Raw genomic sequence first — 16,854 nt, 5'->3', positions numbered from 1 at the left:
GTTTATAATAAAATAATTTCTAGATTTGACATTGCTTCTATTAACAATTTGACTAACTTATGAAGAGAAAAATACCATGGTTATGGATTGGAAGGCTGAATATTGTAAAGATACCAATTACATTAGATCTCAATGAAATCCCCGCAGGTTTTGTTTGTTTGCTAGCGTGACGGAAATTTAGAAGGCGATTCTAAGCTTTATATGGAAATGCAAAGGACCAAGAATGGCCATGAATCCTTGAAGAAAAGCAAAGCTGGAAGAGTCACACCACCAGACATCAACACGTAATTAATGTGTGATGTTGCTGATACAGGGACAGAACAACAGGCAAATGAGAGACCCCCAGCAAATCCAGAAATGGCCCTCTGCATACCCGGACCCTTGAGTTACCAAAAAGAGGACACTGTGATGTAGTGGAGAGAGGGCGGGACTTCAATGGTGCCATGCTACGTTGGAAATTCACACAGAAAAAAACATGGCTCTTGACTGGCCCCATCTCACCTTGTTCCCAAAATCTACATGTGAATTATGAAAATAAAGCTTTCAGAAAAACACTCAGGATAGTATCTTCATGGCCTTTGGGTAGACAAAGATTTCTTAAACAGCACATAAAAAGCACTAAGTAAAAGGGACATCTTTAAGACAGTGAAAAGTCAAGCCACAGTGCAGGACAACAGATCTGTAATACATATTTCTGACAAAGACCTCATATCTAGAGTATATAAAGAGGTCTTTAAAATCAGTAAGAAAGAGACAGAAAACCCAGTGGAAAAGTGGGGGGAAAAATCTCAGATGTATCACAAGAATGTATATCCCAATGGTCAATAAATAAGTGAACAATGGTTCAACCTCATTAGGTATGTGGAAATTGCAAATCACAACAGAATAGCCCTGCATTTTCAGTGGAATTGATATAATGAGTAAGACTGATACCAAGTACCTGGGACAACCAGAACAATCACACACTGCTGGCAGAGCTGTGAATGATGCAACTACTTTGCAAAACTGTACTAAAGAAAAACATCTTTTCTTTGAAACTTTTCTTTCGTAGTACTAAAGGAAAACATCTGCCTATCCTATGATCCCACAATTCCATTCCTAGATAAGACATCTAACAGAAAGACACATGTATGTATACCAAAAGACACAGACTATTTACTGTGGGGTTATTCCTCATAGCCCCAACTGGAAGCAACCCAACTACGCATCAAGAGTAAGCTGGATGGCTAAATTACGTTATAGTCAGTCACGAAATATTAAACAACAACAACAAAAATGAACTGCTATCAGCACCAACAAAGATGCACCTAGGTGTACTGTAAGATTGCATGTGTATGAAGTTCAAAAACAGGCAAAACTGCACTTTGGGAGGCTGAAGCGGGCAGACCATGAGGTCAGGAGATCGAGACCATCCTGGCTAACACGGTGAAACCCCGTCTCTACTTAAAAATACAAAAAATTAGCCAGGCGTGGTGGTGGGCACCTGTAGTCCCAGCTACTCGGGAGGCTGAGGCAGGAGAATGGCGTGAACCCTGGAGGTGGTGTGAACCCGAGAGGCAGAGCTTGCAGTGAGCCGAGATTGCACCACTGCACTCCAGCCTGGGCGACAGAGCGAGACTCTGTCTCAGAAAAAAAAAAAAAAAAGCCCAGAACAGGCAAAACTAATCTCTGGGGATAGAAGTCAGGATGATCATGGAAAAGGGAGACACAGGGGGCTTTTGGGGTACTGAAAATGTTCTTGGTTTGGGTATTGGATACAGGAGTGTATTTATTTTTGCATCAATTTTCACTCACAATTTATGTACTTTTCTGTGTGTAAGTTATACTTCAATTTAAAAAGCTTACTTAAAAGAAGTTGGTGCATCACTTGTCAAATTCTACTACAGTTAGGTGCTTTGTACTAATTTCCCTAAACTTTCAGTATTAAAACGAGATCCCCACCTAACATCTTCCAACTGTGATACTCTTGGTAACAGTGGTGTTTCCTTTCTGGATGGTTGCTACCGTACAGCCGATTCCATTGCAGCTTCAGGCTTTATTATCACACAAAGCCTTGGTGCTGAAGCCAAGAGACTTGGAATTCCACATTCTGAAACAGGGATTTGAGGTGACAGTGCCTACGGGGTGACAGCCATAGTTGGGTGAGCTTTCTCTGAAGAGTTCTGGGAAGCCTGTGGTTGAAGCCAATGCTGGCTTTGTCACTAGCTAACTCTTGACATTCATTTTGGGGTCTTCTAAAACCTGGCTGAATTTTGTTGAAGTTAAATAATTGAAATCTTTGGGATGAAGTTTCTTATCATTGGATGAAGTGGCAAATATTTTATGCATCATTATTATCCTTTATAAAAATTCAACTGTAAAATCTCAGAGTTATGAAAACATTTTCTTTAAATCAGTGTTTCTCCACCTTATTTTCATTCATTATTGTCCCCCGAAAGAGCCTTTTAGACATTTCTCTCCACATCTCTCTCCCCATGAAGTTTCAACACCACAGACATAAAGCATGTGTTTATGGACCGCAGGTAAGTCTGTGCTTTATTATGTAAGAGTAATCTCCCTGCTGAGCCACCTTTTGCTTCCTTGTGAGTGGTATTACCCCCTTGAAAATGAATGTAATTATTCTACTCATGATGTCTTTTTTTTCCTGTTGAGATTCTATAATACTCTACCTATTAAAATGAACAGTTTGGTATTTAACTCAATCTTTAAAATAACAGAAACATATTAATCTATTTTTCTCCCAAATCAATAGAGGGGAGAAAAAAGAGAGAGGTTGCTAACGAACGTGATCGGCAGATGAGAGACCTGAGTTCAGAGGGATGCAGTGGCCTTCGGGGACCTCCAGTGACCTCCCATTGTGCAGACAAGCTGGGCTGGACTAAAGCCTAGTCCCTTTGGGCGCTTGCTCCTTTGTGGTGGCAAAGGGCTACATGATTCAGGTAAAATCCCACCACTATGGGCACTCTATGACTTCCACATTCAGTTTCTTGTAATGGAATTTTGATAAATATAAACAATGCGTTAGGAAACAAGGCCTCCATTTTTAGGATCTGGAAATTGAACAGGACTTATATTCTTTTTGTGGTTAAATAATACACAAAAATAAGTGTCCTTTCTCCTTCTAATATCCTGGGTCTTTTTGTATGATACTGTTCTTGGGTGAGCTTGGTTATTGTAGAGGTGCTGAATGTCTGAGGAGGAGAGGGGAATTGAAGCCTTAATGGAAAGACAAAGAACTGGTAACAGTTCAGCAAGCCCACACCTCTGATGGATTCTTCCTATCTACAAAGCCAGTCGCACAGCCAAATTCTTTCACTACAGAAAAGACTGTTTCAAAGATATAAAAAAAAATCCTTTGGGATTTTCACCTTAACAGCGTCCTCATCTGGGAATGGGGTCAATAACAGCAATTCCTCCTAGACTTGAGGCGAGGATGAGGATGATGCACGGTTTTAAGCACAACGCATTGTAAGTAGGAACTGTGAGACATCATTACATTATTATTATTATTATTATTATTATTATTATTATTGGTGCCCAATGCCAAAGGAGGATGGCAGTGGAGGAGGCCTCCCTAAGGCCTGGACAAAGCTGCAAAGTAGCAGCAGCTTGTCTGTGATTCTCTTCCAATTCTCTTTGGTATCCCCTGATTCCCTTCCAATGTCAACAGCTCACTCGGGCCTGCCTGCTCTTAAAATAGTAACTGGATACAAAGTTCTTTCTCTCTTCATCTCCATGCCCTGATGTTTTAGATTTAAGTACTTCACAATCAGGTCTGAATTACTAATAGGTTTAATCTTCCTCAAGATATTTGAATCTTAAGAGGGAAAAGAGGGGCTACCTATGAGGGAATGCTTACGCGACATGTAGAAAGCAGAAGTTTCTACAGGTCATATAATCATAAGTTGAATAACCTGATCATGGCTAATAATTTTTCATTATAATGAGCTTTTGCATCTCTTTCTAGAGTTAAATGCAAATATTTCTTTTTCATGAAAAGTGAGGAAAATGAAGACAAGATCTTTGCATTTTTATCTCTGTTTCCCAGAAAAAGCATATTGGGAATGTATATCCAGAAATTTTCTTTATTATGTAATTAAAATTAGCCATTGATGTCTTGCTGTGAATTCAGTTTCAGAAATTGTCAGAATTCACTCCCTTCCGTCCCCCACAGTTGGGTTCAAACTTTGAAAACACCTTCCTTCTCCGCAGTTGTTCGTCACCAAGGCCTTTAACTGTCTTCTGAAACACTCACTCTGCTGCCAGAGCTCTTCATTGTCTCCAGACGTCCCTTCAACACCAGCATCCAGCTGTTTTTTCTTATATTTTGGCCTCACCGCGTCAGCAGCCTGCTCTGAAGCACTCCGTTGTCTATCTGCTGTGTTGAGTAAGGTCTTCTGCCCAGCTTCAAGTCCCCTTAGACATTGGCTGTACTCGATTTTTGTCTTCCACTTTTTACTTAAAAATTAATCAGATTCTTTGTTTAGGCAATTTGTCTCACCTTCCAATGAAGAGGCACTACTTACTCTATTCCTTCCTCTGTACTAGTGCTCACAGCATTCCCCTGTGCCTGGAAAGGCCCTTCTCGAGCCTTCTATATCCAAAGATCCTGTCTTTTCCACCAGGCTTTCCTTTGACCACTCCAGCTTTCATGCCCATCCTTCTCTTCTTTTAGCTGTTTATGCCAGGTATTATACTACTTACGCTTTTCTCAGAGCATCTAGTACTATTTTGGTGTTCTAATAATAGGCAAATCTGGATGAATAATTGTGAAAAGGCATTTCTAACTTGTAAAAATTCAGAACCTATTTTGGAGGACAGAAACTGGAATGGAATGCAGGCCACTCTCACCATGTGGACTTCAGACACTGTGTGATAAGCTCTGATAACAAAGAAATGAAAATCATTACTGAGCACAAATAAATGACAACATTCAACTTTTGGTAACTTATAGTTCCTCATAAAAAACCACAGAAAACCCCGCGTTGAGGATAGCATGGGCCCCGCCGTACTTGAATGGTGCAGGCAGGATGGTCTGGTAGTTGTAGTGCTGCTTCTGCTGACTCAGGATCTGCAGTTGGAGGAACAGCTGCTGCTGCTGGAGCAGGCGAGCGTAGTTAGAGTCCATCTGTGGCTCGTTCTTCTCACCCTTCTGATCTGGTGGAATGTATTGGTGGTACTTTAACTTCTTTACCCGTGGTTTGGGATCTTTGCACTTTTTGCTACGGTGTTTGTCATTTGGATTCTTGGGATGGCTTTGCTATTTTTGAGAAAAAGAAAATAACATTTAAAGAGATGTCACCACATAAAATCTTTTGTACTGCGTGACTAAATGATTTGAAATTAAAAAGAAATGTACCTTAGATACGGGTACAGCCACTTTGGAAAGCAATATGCTAAATTCGTTTCAAAAGCCATGAAAACGTTTGCATATTAACTTTGACCAATAAATTTTCTCCTGCTGCACTGTTCCCTCAGGGTATGGGCAAGATGCTCAGCATGAGCTATTCAAACTCAATGCACGCTGACCTTGGGTGTCCCGTGTGAACACACTACCAAGTGCTTACACATACAATCTCCTAGTAAAAAACAAGCTGCATGCTAAATATACAATGGGAAAAGGTTAAGTATACTTCACCAAAACCATGTAATACCTAAAAATTCTGTGGAGAATATGTAAAAATGAAAAAATGCTTCCAATGAGAAGAAAACAGAATATAAACTATCTTCAAGCAATATAATACAAAAACAAATACTGAATGATATGAACATGAATTTGAAAATTTTTCAAATACTACATTTTTCCTTTGAAACTGGGATGTGAGACCATGTACCCCTCATCTCAAGATTAGGAATCAGATGATGTTTTCCTGAGGTCTTGTTGTCTTCTCAGTTTTTAAGTTATCAGATCACTTTATACTTTTCAGTATTCAGATTCTAAGATAGCGTCATCTGAAGAAAACCCATCCAAACAAACAAAAAAGAAAATATACGAAAGTATTGCTAAGCTTCTGTAGGGAACATACTCAACTTAATACAAAGACTTTGAGAAGTACTCAATTAAATGTAGCTATTGATATGATCACATTATCTATATTCATATCCAAAGAATTAGGACACTGCAACCAAAGAAGAATAAAACAAAACTCACTGCATTCTGCAGGTTAGGAATAGTCTCATTTCTAATGTTAGGCTATTCTAACATTCATAGAATGTGACTATTAACATTCTTGTTTATATCCTTCCTTTGGATATGTTTTAATATAATTGGGATGATATCATATCTGCTTATTAGAAATGTGCCTTTCTCTCTCTTCATCTGACATGTCATGAATTCTTAAATCCCTGGTATAAAAGAATGATTCTGCAACAAGATTTTTATGGCCATTTTTACATAACAGTTTACGGACATAGCCAGCGGGGTGCTGGAGCCAGCTCTTACTCATGAGAACCAAACGTGTGCTGTTTCTCCCAATTGTGCATTCAGCAATATCACACCGGTAGTAGCCTGAAACTGGCCACTGTGGGAATATTTACACCATGGGAATTGGCAAAGGCTATAATCTGCCCTCTGAGCCCAGCCAGTTATTAAACATTTACCGGCATACTACCGGACATAATATAATCCAATTAACTAGGAGCCTATTTTTAAACACTGGTAAATAAGAATTTATAAAAAGTAATTATGTATTGGAAATGATTGGTTGTTAATCTCATCTCACGCTTTCAGACTTGAGCATCAGGACCTGGCCTCCTAGTTCTTTACTGACTTCTACGACACATCTGACACTCCCAATGCTCTTTACTTTCTTCAACATAACTTTCGTGACTGTTCTTGATGATTTTAATATCCACATGTACAATCCTTCTAACATTCTGGTCTCTTAGTTCCTTGACTTCATTGCTTCCAGATATCTCATCTCCTCTCTCAGCCAGTCACTGTGTGATGATAGCCTAGATCTTGTAATTATTTGAACCTCCCTCGCTTCCCAGCATCCCAATCTCTGATACCCACCACGTATTTTGTCAATTCACTCCATCCAGGATGCCAACTACAACAATTATTTGATGCCACTGAGACCTACAATCCCTTTCTGTTACAACCTTTACATGTTCCTCACTTCCCTCCTTACCAAGCTATATCCCACGGTCCCCTCACTTGCACAGTCCCCCCTTTGTCATACACACCTGGCAAAACCCTTACCTAATGCTGTCTCCTTCTGCCTCTCGACAGTGTCTCTACTGATGTTTTGAGCTAAGTAATTGTGTTGTGGGAGCCCATCCCGTGCACTGTTGGATGTTCAGTGGCATCCTTGGCCACTACGCATTAGATACCCCTAGCAACCTCCACCCACCCACCTCGTCCCCCGCATTGTGACAACCAGAAACGTCTCCAGACATTGCCAAATGTCTGTGGTGGGAGGCAAACTTACCCCTGCTGAGAACCAGTGGTCCACTTCATGCCTGTACTCATATAACTGAAAGTGGCTACAGGAAAAACATAAAACCATGCTGACAAGTCTCACTTTAAACTTGTGACCACCAACTTCAAGGGCTCATCAGTGCTACGTGGCCATCCTGTTACATTTTTCTGGTCCTTTAATTTTCCTACTCTTACAGAATACTGTCTATCTTTACTTCTCTCTCCAAACCTATAGTATTTCACCCCCATCCTCACTGTCAACTGATGACCTCACTGCCTAAACATTGAGAACATATAAGTGATCAGCACAGAGCTGAGTGCCTGCCTGCACCGAGACTGCGTTTTCCTTCCTGCTGGTGTTGCTGTCTCAGGCTGGCCCTTCCCTCCTCAACTGGTTTCTGTATTCCCTTGCCCACACCTGGCTGTGGTTCCCCACTCTTCTCCTGGATCACTCCCACTGGATCACAAACAGCCTTCCTTGACCCTACAGTCTAATCAAGCTACAGACTCATTTCTGTGGGCTCTCAAGAAAAGCTTTCTATAATACCATCTCCAGCTCTGCCTTTCAGGCTCTCTTGTGCCCACTCCAACTAAGCTTTCAGAAACTGTTCTTGTCAAGGTCGCTGTGCTTCAACGTTAAACCAAGGCCAGTTCCCAGCACTCATCTTAACTGAGGCACAGCAGCCTTTGATACAGTTGCCCTCTCCCTTCTTCTTGAAACATCGTGTCTGGCTTCAGGGCTGCCTTGCCTCACTCTTGCTAGCTGTTTTTGCTGAGTCTCCTTTGCTGGTTCTCCTCTCTAAAATGTTGGAGGTTCCCAAGAACTCACTTCTTGCACAGCTTTTTCACCTGTACTTAGACCCTAGGTAATTTAACCGGGTTTCATGGCTTTAAATGCCATTTATACACTGATGACCCACATTTCTATTCCCAACCTAGACCTCTCTCCTAAGGTCTGCACTCATCTATCCAGCTGCCTCTAGGACATCACGTGGTGCCTGCACAGCACCTCACACTCCAGGTGTACTCCTTTCCATTACAGGACGTGGCAACTGCAAGTTGCTAGTCACTTAGACACACAACAGTAGATGGTTCACAACTCCTCTTCTTCACACCACATATCCAACTTGTCCACAAATCCTGGCAGCTTAGCCTTCAAATGCAGCCAGAATCCAACCACTTCTGTTATCTCCCCAGCTGCCACTGTCTCCTGCTGTGCATTTTACCTGTCTCTGCTTCTACCTTTGCGCCCTACTGTTTCTAACATATCAGCTCAAAAATGTTACAGCAGCTCCTTCCCTTAGCAGTAATACAAAGCCTAACTTCTTACAAGGCTCTACAGACGCTGGTCTCTGGCCACACCCTGTCTGCCTCGGCCATTGCTGTTGGAGTGATACTGGCTGCCTTGGTCATATTTTCTTCCCATAGATAGATATCTTCATGGCTCACACCCTCAATTCTTTCAGACCTCTGTCCAAATGTCATCTGCGTATCCCCAGACCACCTCATTTAAAAGACACGTCTCTCCTTATCTCCCCAGCACCCCCATCCTCACATTATTCATCACCACCCGGCACACTCTATATTTGGTTGTCTGTTTACCCTAAGGGTGGGGATTTGTGATCTTTTGTTCCTTGCTTTATCTATTCCTAGTACCCAGAACAGTACCTGGCACATAGAAGGTGCTTGAATAAGTATCCGTTCAACAAATGAATCGTGAATGTGCATGCTAATTGGAAATCACTTTAATTATCAGGCACTTAAGGTATATACCTCGATGTCAGAAAACACTTTCCCCCACTTATTCCTTCAATCCCACAATATTAATCAATTAGCTATTTACCTTCTTATTTCGTTATCAATAATTCATTTTATTTATTTGCTTTTGAGGCAGGGTCTCACTCTGTCACCCAGGCTGGAGTGCAGGCACATGATCTCGGCTCACTGCAGCCTTAACCTCCTGGGCTCAAGTGATCCTCCCACCTCAGCCTCCGAGTAGCTGGGAGCATAGGTGTGTGCCACCATGCCCAACTAATTTTTTTGTACACTTTATAGAGATGGGTTTTTGCCATGTTGCCCAGGCTGGCTCAAACTCCTGAGCTCAAGCAATCTGCCTGCCTTGGCCTCCCAAAGTGCAGGGATTACAGGCGTGAGCCACTGCACCTGGCTATACATTTTATTTTTAGTCTTTTAAAACTGATCATAAGAATGAACGGGGTCTAGGATAATTTACACTCAAAATGCGGTTCGAGTATAATCGTTGTAGAGTGATAAAATAATTGTCCCAGCCACTGTCAGGAAGGCACCTGTAGAGGAGGGGCACAGAAACATAATAACTAGTGTTCCTCAGATGGAATCTGCTACTACCTATCAGCCCCCACAAGTGAAGGATGGGAAACAGCTTTCCTTATAGAAACACTGAAAGAATTCTGGTCTGTTTCCTAATGTGTTCCTGTCCCCTCCTCTCTTGGCATAGTCCTAGAATTATCTAACCAACCCCTGAATTTCACATTCTTAAACAATGCTTCTTCCTCTAGAACCAAAGCCTTCCTTAAAGACATCAGTGAAGAGCAGACATTCAGAGAGAGGGAGAGGCAGAGAACCCGTTTGAGGATCGGCAGGGAAGGAGGCCTGTGCACGCAGACCCTCTGTGCCGTCGGGGTTGCATGCGTGGGGATGTTGGGAGAGGAGGTATAAAACTGATTTCATGGGGAGGGTTGCCACTTGCAACCCTCTGGAATTTCCGACTCCAATGCTAAGCAACAGAAGATGGGGAAACACACTGATGTATGTCCTGAAGCCACCAATACTCGGCCACGCTGACAAGGGCCTTCTCTCCAGAAAGGTCAAGGACAAGGACAGTCCCGGGGACGGAGGGCCGTGAGGAATATGCATTGTGTTCATCTGAAAGATGCTCCCTTGCCTCAGAAGAGTTCTCCAACAGGTGGGGGAGGCAGGAGAGAGCTAGACTTGGATTCGGGAGGTTGGGACCCTTCCTGGCTTTGTCATTTCTTCTTTGGGCCTCAGTCTCCCCATCTGAAGGGTGGTGAGAAGTTAGCTAACTGTAATATCCTTTTTTAGTTTTAAAAGTTTGAGATCTATATTCACCTAAACTATTCCTCACTTTATTCTCCTCACCCACCATATCTAGAAGTTCTAAACACAATTCTAAAAAGTTTAAATCTGTTTTTCTCTTGTTTCATCTTAGTGGCCTGGGTGGCAGAACCAGGGCTTTCTGCATAGCCCCAGTAGTTGGTTTTGTTTTTTTTAAAGAGACAGGGTCTTGCTCTGTCACCCAAGCTAGAGTGCAATGGTGTGATCATAGCTCACTGCAGCCTCAAACTCCAGGGCTCAAGTGATCCTCTTGCCTCAGCCTCCTGAGTAGCTGAGACTATAGGCATGCACCACCACCTCTGGCTAACTTTTTGATTTTTTTGTAGAGACAGTGTCTTGCTATGTTGCCCAGGCTGTTCTTAAACTCCTGGCCTCAAGTCGTCCTCCTGCCTCAGCCTTCCAAAGCACTGGGATTACAGAGGTAAGCCACTGCATCCAGCCCCTAGTGTTTTAAGTAGACCAAAATTTGTGCCATTTTTCTATGACTATAGCACAATTTCAAACAGGAAGACCCCAGTCTAGCAAGTCTTTGCATGGCTTAGTTTTTAAGACTTTGGGCTAAAAGGCAGGCTGAGCAAGTTGGATAAATGCCTTTGTCTTCCATTCACAGGGTTATAGACAGAGTCACAAATAAAGCCACCAAACCCAGGGTGTATCCGAAGTACCCACCTTCACCAGTGCTGGGCCAGGCTTTGCTGAGGACACAGTGTTTGTGGGGAGGACAGGAGCTGCAGGCCGTGGGGGAGGCTGATCTGCAGTTGGAGGAGTTTTCAAGAATTCAGGAACTGTTGGGGACACTGAAGCAAACTGGTGGAAAAGGCAAAAAGGAACAAGTCTGTGAAATTAATGATCATAAAAACAGAAAAATTAGAATTACAAGGGAATGACCTGGTTTTTAAGCCCACTAGAAAAGAAGCAAAGGAAAAATATATGATTATGTCTGAGGCCAGATGGTGGAATAACACGCTTTACGCCTCAGTGGAGCCAATCATTTAGTCTTTAAGAGCAGTGAATAACTAAAGCCAAGTAAGGTTAGACTGACGATACTGGAGTATTTTCTCAAAAAGACAGTCAGAACCCACTCTTTATTGGCAGGGAAAGAAAAGTCCAAGACACTTGTATATATGATCAAAACAATACATGGTATTCTTTTTTTCTTTTTTTTTTTTTTTTGAGAGGGAGTCTCACTCAGGCTGGAATGCAGTGGGGTGATCTTGGCTCACTGCAACCTCTGCCTCCTGGGTTCAAGCAATTCTCCGGCTTTGGCCTCCCAAGTATCTGGAACTACAGGCATGTACCACCACACTCAGCTAGTTTTTGTATTTTTAGTAGAGATGCGGGTTTCACCACGTTGGCCAGGCTGGGTCTTGAACACCTGACCTCAAGTGATCCCCCTGCCCCGGCCTCCCAAAGTGCTGAGATTACACCCATGAGCCACTGTGCCTGGTCAATACATGGTATTCATAAAGTCCCTTTGCTATACAGGTCATGCTGACCCTGGCTGATCCAAACACGACCTTCAGGCTTCTCTGCATCACACTCGACCTACCCTCCGGCAGCATCCTTCCTGAATGCCCATGCCACCCATGTATCCATAAATGTGCTTTACACCCTCTGTTCCTCTCTCCAAATCTGACTAGAACTCTCATTAACCATATTCCCCCATTTCTTGCAACAGAAGATTTGAAGAATATATTTTGGTAAGACTGATCTGTTTTACCGACAACATTATCTCTCCATAGTTAAAACAAGAAGCTACTTTGTTACCCAGGCCAAAATTAACAATTGCTGAATCTCAGTTTGGAGTCACATATTATTAACAAAGGAAGCTACAGAAGGCGTTACTAGGTTTTATCAATTCTCACTAGCAATCTACTTTACATAGATTTTAAGTATTTTATTGTAAAGAACAATTACTATTGTAATAAACTAGTCAAAATTTGCATATTGATTACTACTTGGACTTACTTATACCACCCTTATCTTAAGGAAAAATGTCCTCCTTTATCACTTCCACTTCCCTGAACAACTCTTAAATTCACTACACCACCAATCAAAATCTTGTTAAAGTATTTGCATTTTAAAATAGCAAACTGTATTTTTCCTCCTTAAAATAAATGACCTGAAAACTTGGAGGGCTATTAGCAGCATGAAATATGAAGCTTGGCACATACTAGTTAACTCAAACAAATATTTGTTTAATTGATGAATGGGCATTCCTTCTGGCTTTACTCACACTGGGTCACGTTCTCAAGCCCAGCTGAGACCGTGGGTGTGCGAGTGTGCAATTAATCGTGCATGCCCTTGTCAGCTCTCTCGCTCCCTGAGGTTTCAGCTGCTGATTTTCAGCTTTTCAGTTATTAGTAACTGTGAGTGTTGACAATATGAAGGACCTTACTTTGAAAGATGGCTGCATTCAATTTCATTTTTAAACAGACATGAAGGGAAAGGGCTCATCTAAGAGAATGGACACCTGTGTTCCAGCAGACTTCTGCCCGCAAAGAGCCCTGAGACATCTGGCTCCTCAGTGAATCTCCGACCAACCAAGCCTCATACATAACATACATAAAGTGGAAGATGTTAGCTGATCACTTCTTTACTGAATATGACTTTACGTGGTTGGTTTTCCTTTCATCTTGCATATTTTTTTGAAATGGGGATACTTATCTCTGGGTCAATGTTCACAGAGGGGAAAACATTCCTTGGCTATTATGTAACTGGTATGTGAAAGAGACTAAAATGTTTGAATTCTGATCTCTATATAGATTTCTTTGCATATAAATCCTTACCTGGCAAGCTATTTTACCAGTCCAGCCCCCAGTGACTGAAGATAGCGTGATGAATCTGAGAGCAGTAAGTGTTAATCACATGAAAAATAACCCAGGAGCATGGATGTAGTATCAAATGTAATATTTATGATGTCTTGCCTAAATTTCTAGACTGTGCCTATCTTACTAGCTCTTTTGGTATTTCAGTGTGACTTTGCTACTCAGAAAACCAGACTCCAGCATAACACAAGAATAACCCAACTGAAATACAATGATTGTTGACTCTACCTAATCTGAAGATAAATATATCAAAACTTCTAATTTTGCCAGCCATTTTAATGTGCTTTAGAAAGGAGCAAAACACAACAAAAGCCCCTCCGTTCCCGTACCAAACCCCACTTAGACCATATCAAGGGGTCAGGCTCCTAGTGGCTAAAGTTAGCAGAAGAATCTGTTAGCAGAAGAATCTAAGTGTGAGTAATTTTGAAGTGATGTATTCCAAAAAGGATTAAAAGAGTATCCAGGCCTGGAGCTGGGGGCCATTACAGTAGCGAACGAATGCAGGAACAGAAAACCAAATACTGCATGTTCTCACAAGCGGGAGCTAAATGATGAGAACACATGGACACATAGAGGGGAACAACACACACTGGGGCCTACTTGAGGGTAGAGGATGGAAAGAGGGAGAGGAGCAGAAAAAATAACTATTGAGTATTAGGCTTAGTACCTGGGTGACAAAAGAATCTACATCAAATCCCTGTGACACACAATTTACGAATATAACACACCTGCACAAGTACCTGTGAACCTAAAATAAAAGTTAAAGTATTCAGGCCATAAGAGATACTTAAACTTATTTTGTTCCACAGTAAATTCAGCAATATGTCAGAATCTTTTTTAAATTTATTTTTATTTTTTTATTTTTTATTTTATTATTATACTTTAAGTTTTAGGGTACATGTGCACAATGTGCAGGTTAGTTACATACGTATACATGTGCCATGTTGGTGTGCTGCACCCATTAACTCGTCATTTAGCATTAGGTGTATCTCCTAATGCTATCCCTCCCCCCTCCCCTTACCCCACAACAGTCCCCAGAGTGTGATGTTCCCCTTCCTGTGTCCATGTGTTCTCATTGTTCAATTCCCACCTATGAGTGAGAATACGTGGTGTTTGGTTTTTTGTTCTTGTGATAGTTTACTGAGAATGATGATTTCCAATTTCATCCATGTCTCTACAAAGGACATGAACTCATCATTTTTTATGGATGCATAGTATTCCATGGTGTATATGTGCCACATTTTCTTAATCCAGTCTATGATTGTTGGACATTTGGGTTGGTTCCAAGTCTTTGCTATTGTGAATAGTGCCGCAATAAACATACGTGTGCATGTGTCTTTATAGCAGCATGATTTATAGTCCTTTGGGTATATACCCAGTAATGGGATGGCTGGGTCAAATGGTATTTCTAGTTCTAGATCCCTGAGGAATCACCACACTGACTTCCACAAGGGTTGAACTAGTTTACAGTCCCACCAACAGTGTAAAAGTGTTCCTATTTCTCCACATCCTCTCCAGTACCTGTTGTTTCCTGACTTTTTAATGATGGCCATTCTAACTGGTGTGAGATGGTATCTCATTGTGGTTTTGATTTGCATTTCTCTGATGGCCAGTGATGGTGAGCATTTTTTCATGTGTTTTTTGGCTGCATAAATGTCTTCTTTTGATAAGTGTCTGTTCATGTCCTTCGCCCACTTTTTGATGGGGTTGTTTGTTTTTTTCTTGTAAATCTGTTTGAGTTCATTGCAGATTCTGGGTATTAGCCCTTTGTCAGATGAGTACGTTGCGAAAATTTTCTCCCATTTTGTAGGTTGCCTGTTCACTCTGATGGTAGTTTCTTTTGCTGTGCAGAAGCTCTTTAGTTTAATGAGATCCCATTTGTCGATTTTGGCTTTTGTTGCCATTGCTTTTGGTGTTTTAGACATGAAGTCCTCGCCCATGCCTATGTCCTGAATGGTAATGCCTAGGTTTTCTTCTAGGGTTTTTATGGTTTTAGGTCTAACGTGTAAGTCTTTAATCCATCTTGAATTAATTTTTGTATAAGGTGTAAGGAAGGGATCCAGTTTCAGCTTTCTACATATGGCTAGCCAGTTTTCCCAGCACCATTTATTAAATAGGGAATCCAAAAGAATACTTTTAATATTTAAAATATAAATAGGTTTAAATTGCTGCCGAGACCTAAGTTCAACCTATGTTCTACAAAAATTTAATTTCAAAATGATTGAATTGTTTCCCCAAAGAAACAAAAAAAGCTGCAAACTTTGCTTTGTCTTATTGGATCTGACCACTGTTTCCATTACAGGTTACAGGTCTCACAAGGGCCAGATCTTTAATTTTCATCAGAAACCCATACAAGAAAATGCCAGAAAGATGGTTTTTAGTGGATATTTATGCATTCAAAAAAAAAACTAAAAAGACACTGTTGATCATAAAGACTGACTTTTCTCCTACTAGAAATGGCTACAGGAAAGCTTTGCTACAATATAAAAAAACAGATGTCAGAGCAAACCTCTCAGCTGATTAAAGCTCTATCCTGTTTCAGATGTCTGCAGTGTTCCTGCTGCAGAATATGGTACACAGGACAAGGGCCAGTCATTGCTTCCGGACTGTTCCTCTTTATTAGAATTTCTTTATGTGGTCTTGAGGGACAGAAACTAGGTATTTAAAAACAAAGCTTTTTTGTATTATAGATTTTAAGTCAATAATGTTTTTAATTTAGGATGCAGCAGAGTTCTTAACTAAGATGGCAAAATGCAATTACTCTTTAAATATTGTTTTCATATTCTAATCCCCAAATAAAATGAAAAATGAATGAGTTGAATAAAACAAAAATCACGCATTGCATATTTAATAGATGAATATTTTACGTAAAACTCTAGCTTTGTTAAAATGTATCACCTAGCACTGACTATTTGTTCCTATAATATATAAGTTTGAGCATTTCACTTTTAGAATAAGTAAGTGAATATTAAAAGTGAATTTCCTTGCACAGAATCTAGTGGACGTTCAGTGGGTACTTGATGACCTGATTGGTAGTGAGGATCTGCACGTATCCCTGCTTTAAAAGTGCATTTAAAAAATTATACTAAAATGTATATAACACAAAATTTACTATTTAACCATTTTTAAGTATATGGCATTAATTACATTTATATTGTTCTGCAACCATCACTACCGGAACCTCCAGACTTGTTCATGTTCCCAAGCAATACACTATACCCATTAAACAATGTCCCCCTGGTTCCACATTCCCCTCACCCCCAGGCAATCATCATTTTCTTTTCTGCCTCTATGATTTTTACTACTCTAAGAATCTTATATAAGTGGAATCACACAGTATTTGTCTTTTTGTGACTGGCTGATTTCATTGAACATGAGCTAGAGTTTCATCAATGACAGAATGCAGAATTTGCTTCCTTTTTAAAGGCTGAATACTATTCCAACGTACAAATATAGCACATTTTGTTTATCCATTCATCTGGCAGTGGA

At 40.9% G+C, this 16,854-nt stretch overlaps 1 protein-coding gene across 9 annotated transcripts in view; it reads right to left on the bottom strand.

Moving 5' to 3' along the window:
• MRTFB (myocardin related transcription factor B) overlaps nt 1-16,854 on the bottom strand; it is a 196,311-nt gene that overhangs the window by 21,356 nt on the left and 158,101 nt on the right. For all 9 annotated transcript variants that reach the window (XM_055100469.2, XM_034939815.3, XM_055100472.2 and 6 more), the window contains 2 exons: nt 11,207-11,344; nt 5,013-5,260 (listed from right to left, as the gene is read on the bottom strand). In XM_055100469.2, the coding sequence (XP_054956444.1) occupies nt 5,013-5,260; nt 11,207-11,344 (386 nt within the window). The remainder of the gene's footprint in view (nt 1-5,012; nt 5,261-11,206; nt 11,345-16,854) is intronic.

The sequence above is a fragment of the Pan paniscus genome, chromosome 18 (genome assembly GCF_029289425.2).
Source record: "Pan paniscus chromosome 18, NHGRI_mPanPan1-v2.0_pri, whole genome shotgun sequence".
NCBI classification, from domain to species: Eukaryota; Metazoa; Chordata; class Mammalia; order Primates; family Hominidae; genus Pan; species Pan paniscus.
Note: the sequence above shows the minus strand (reverse complement) of the source record. Positions and strands in the feature narration are given on the sequence as shown.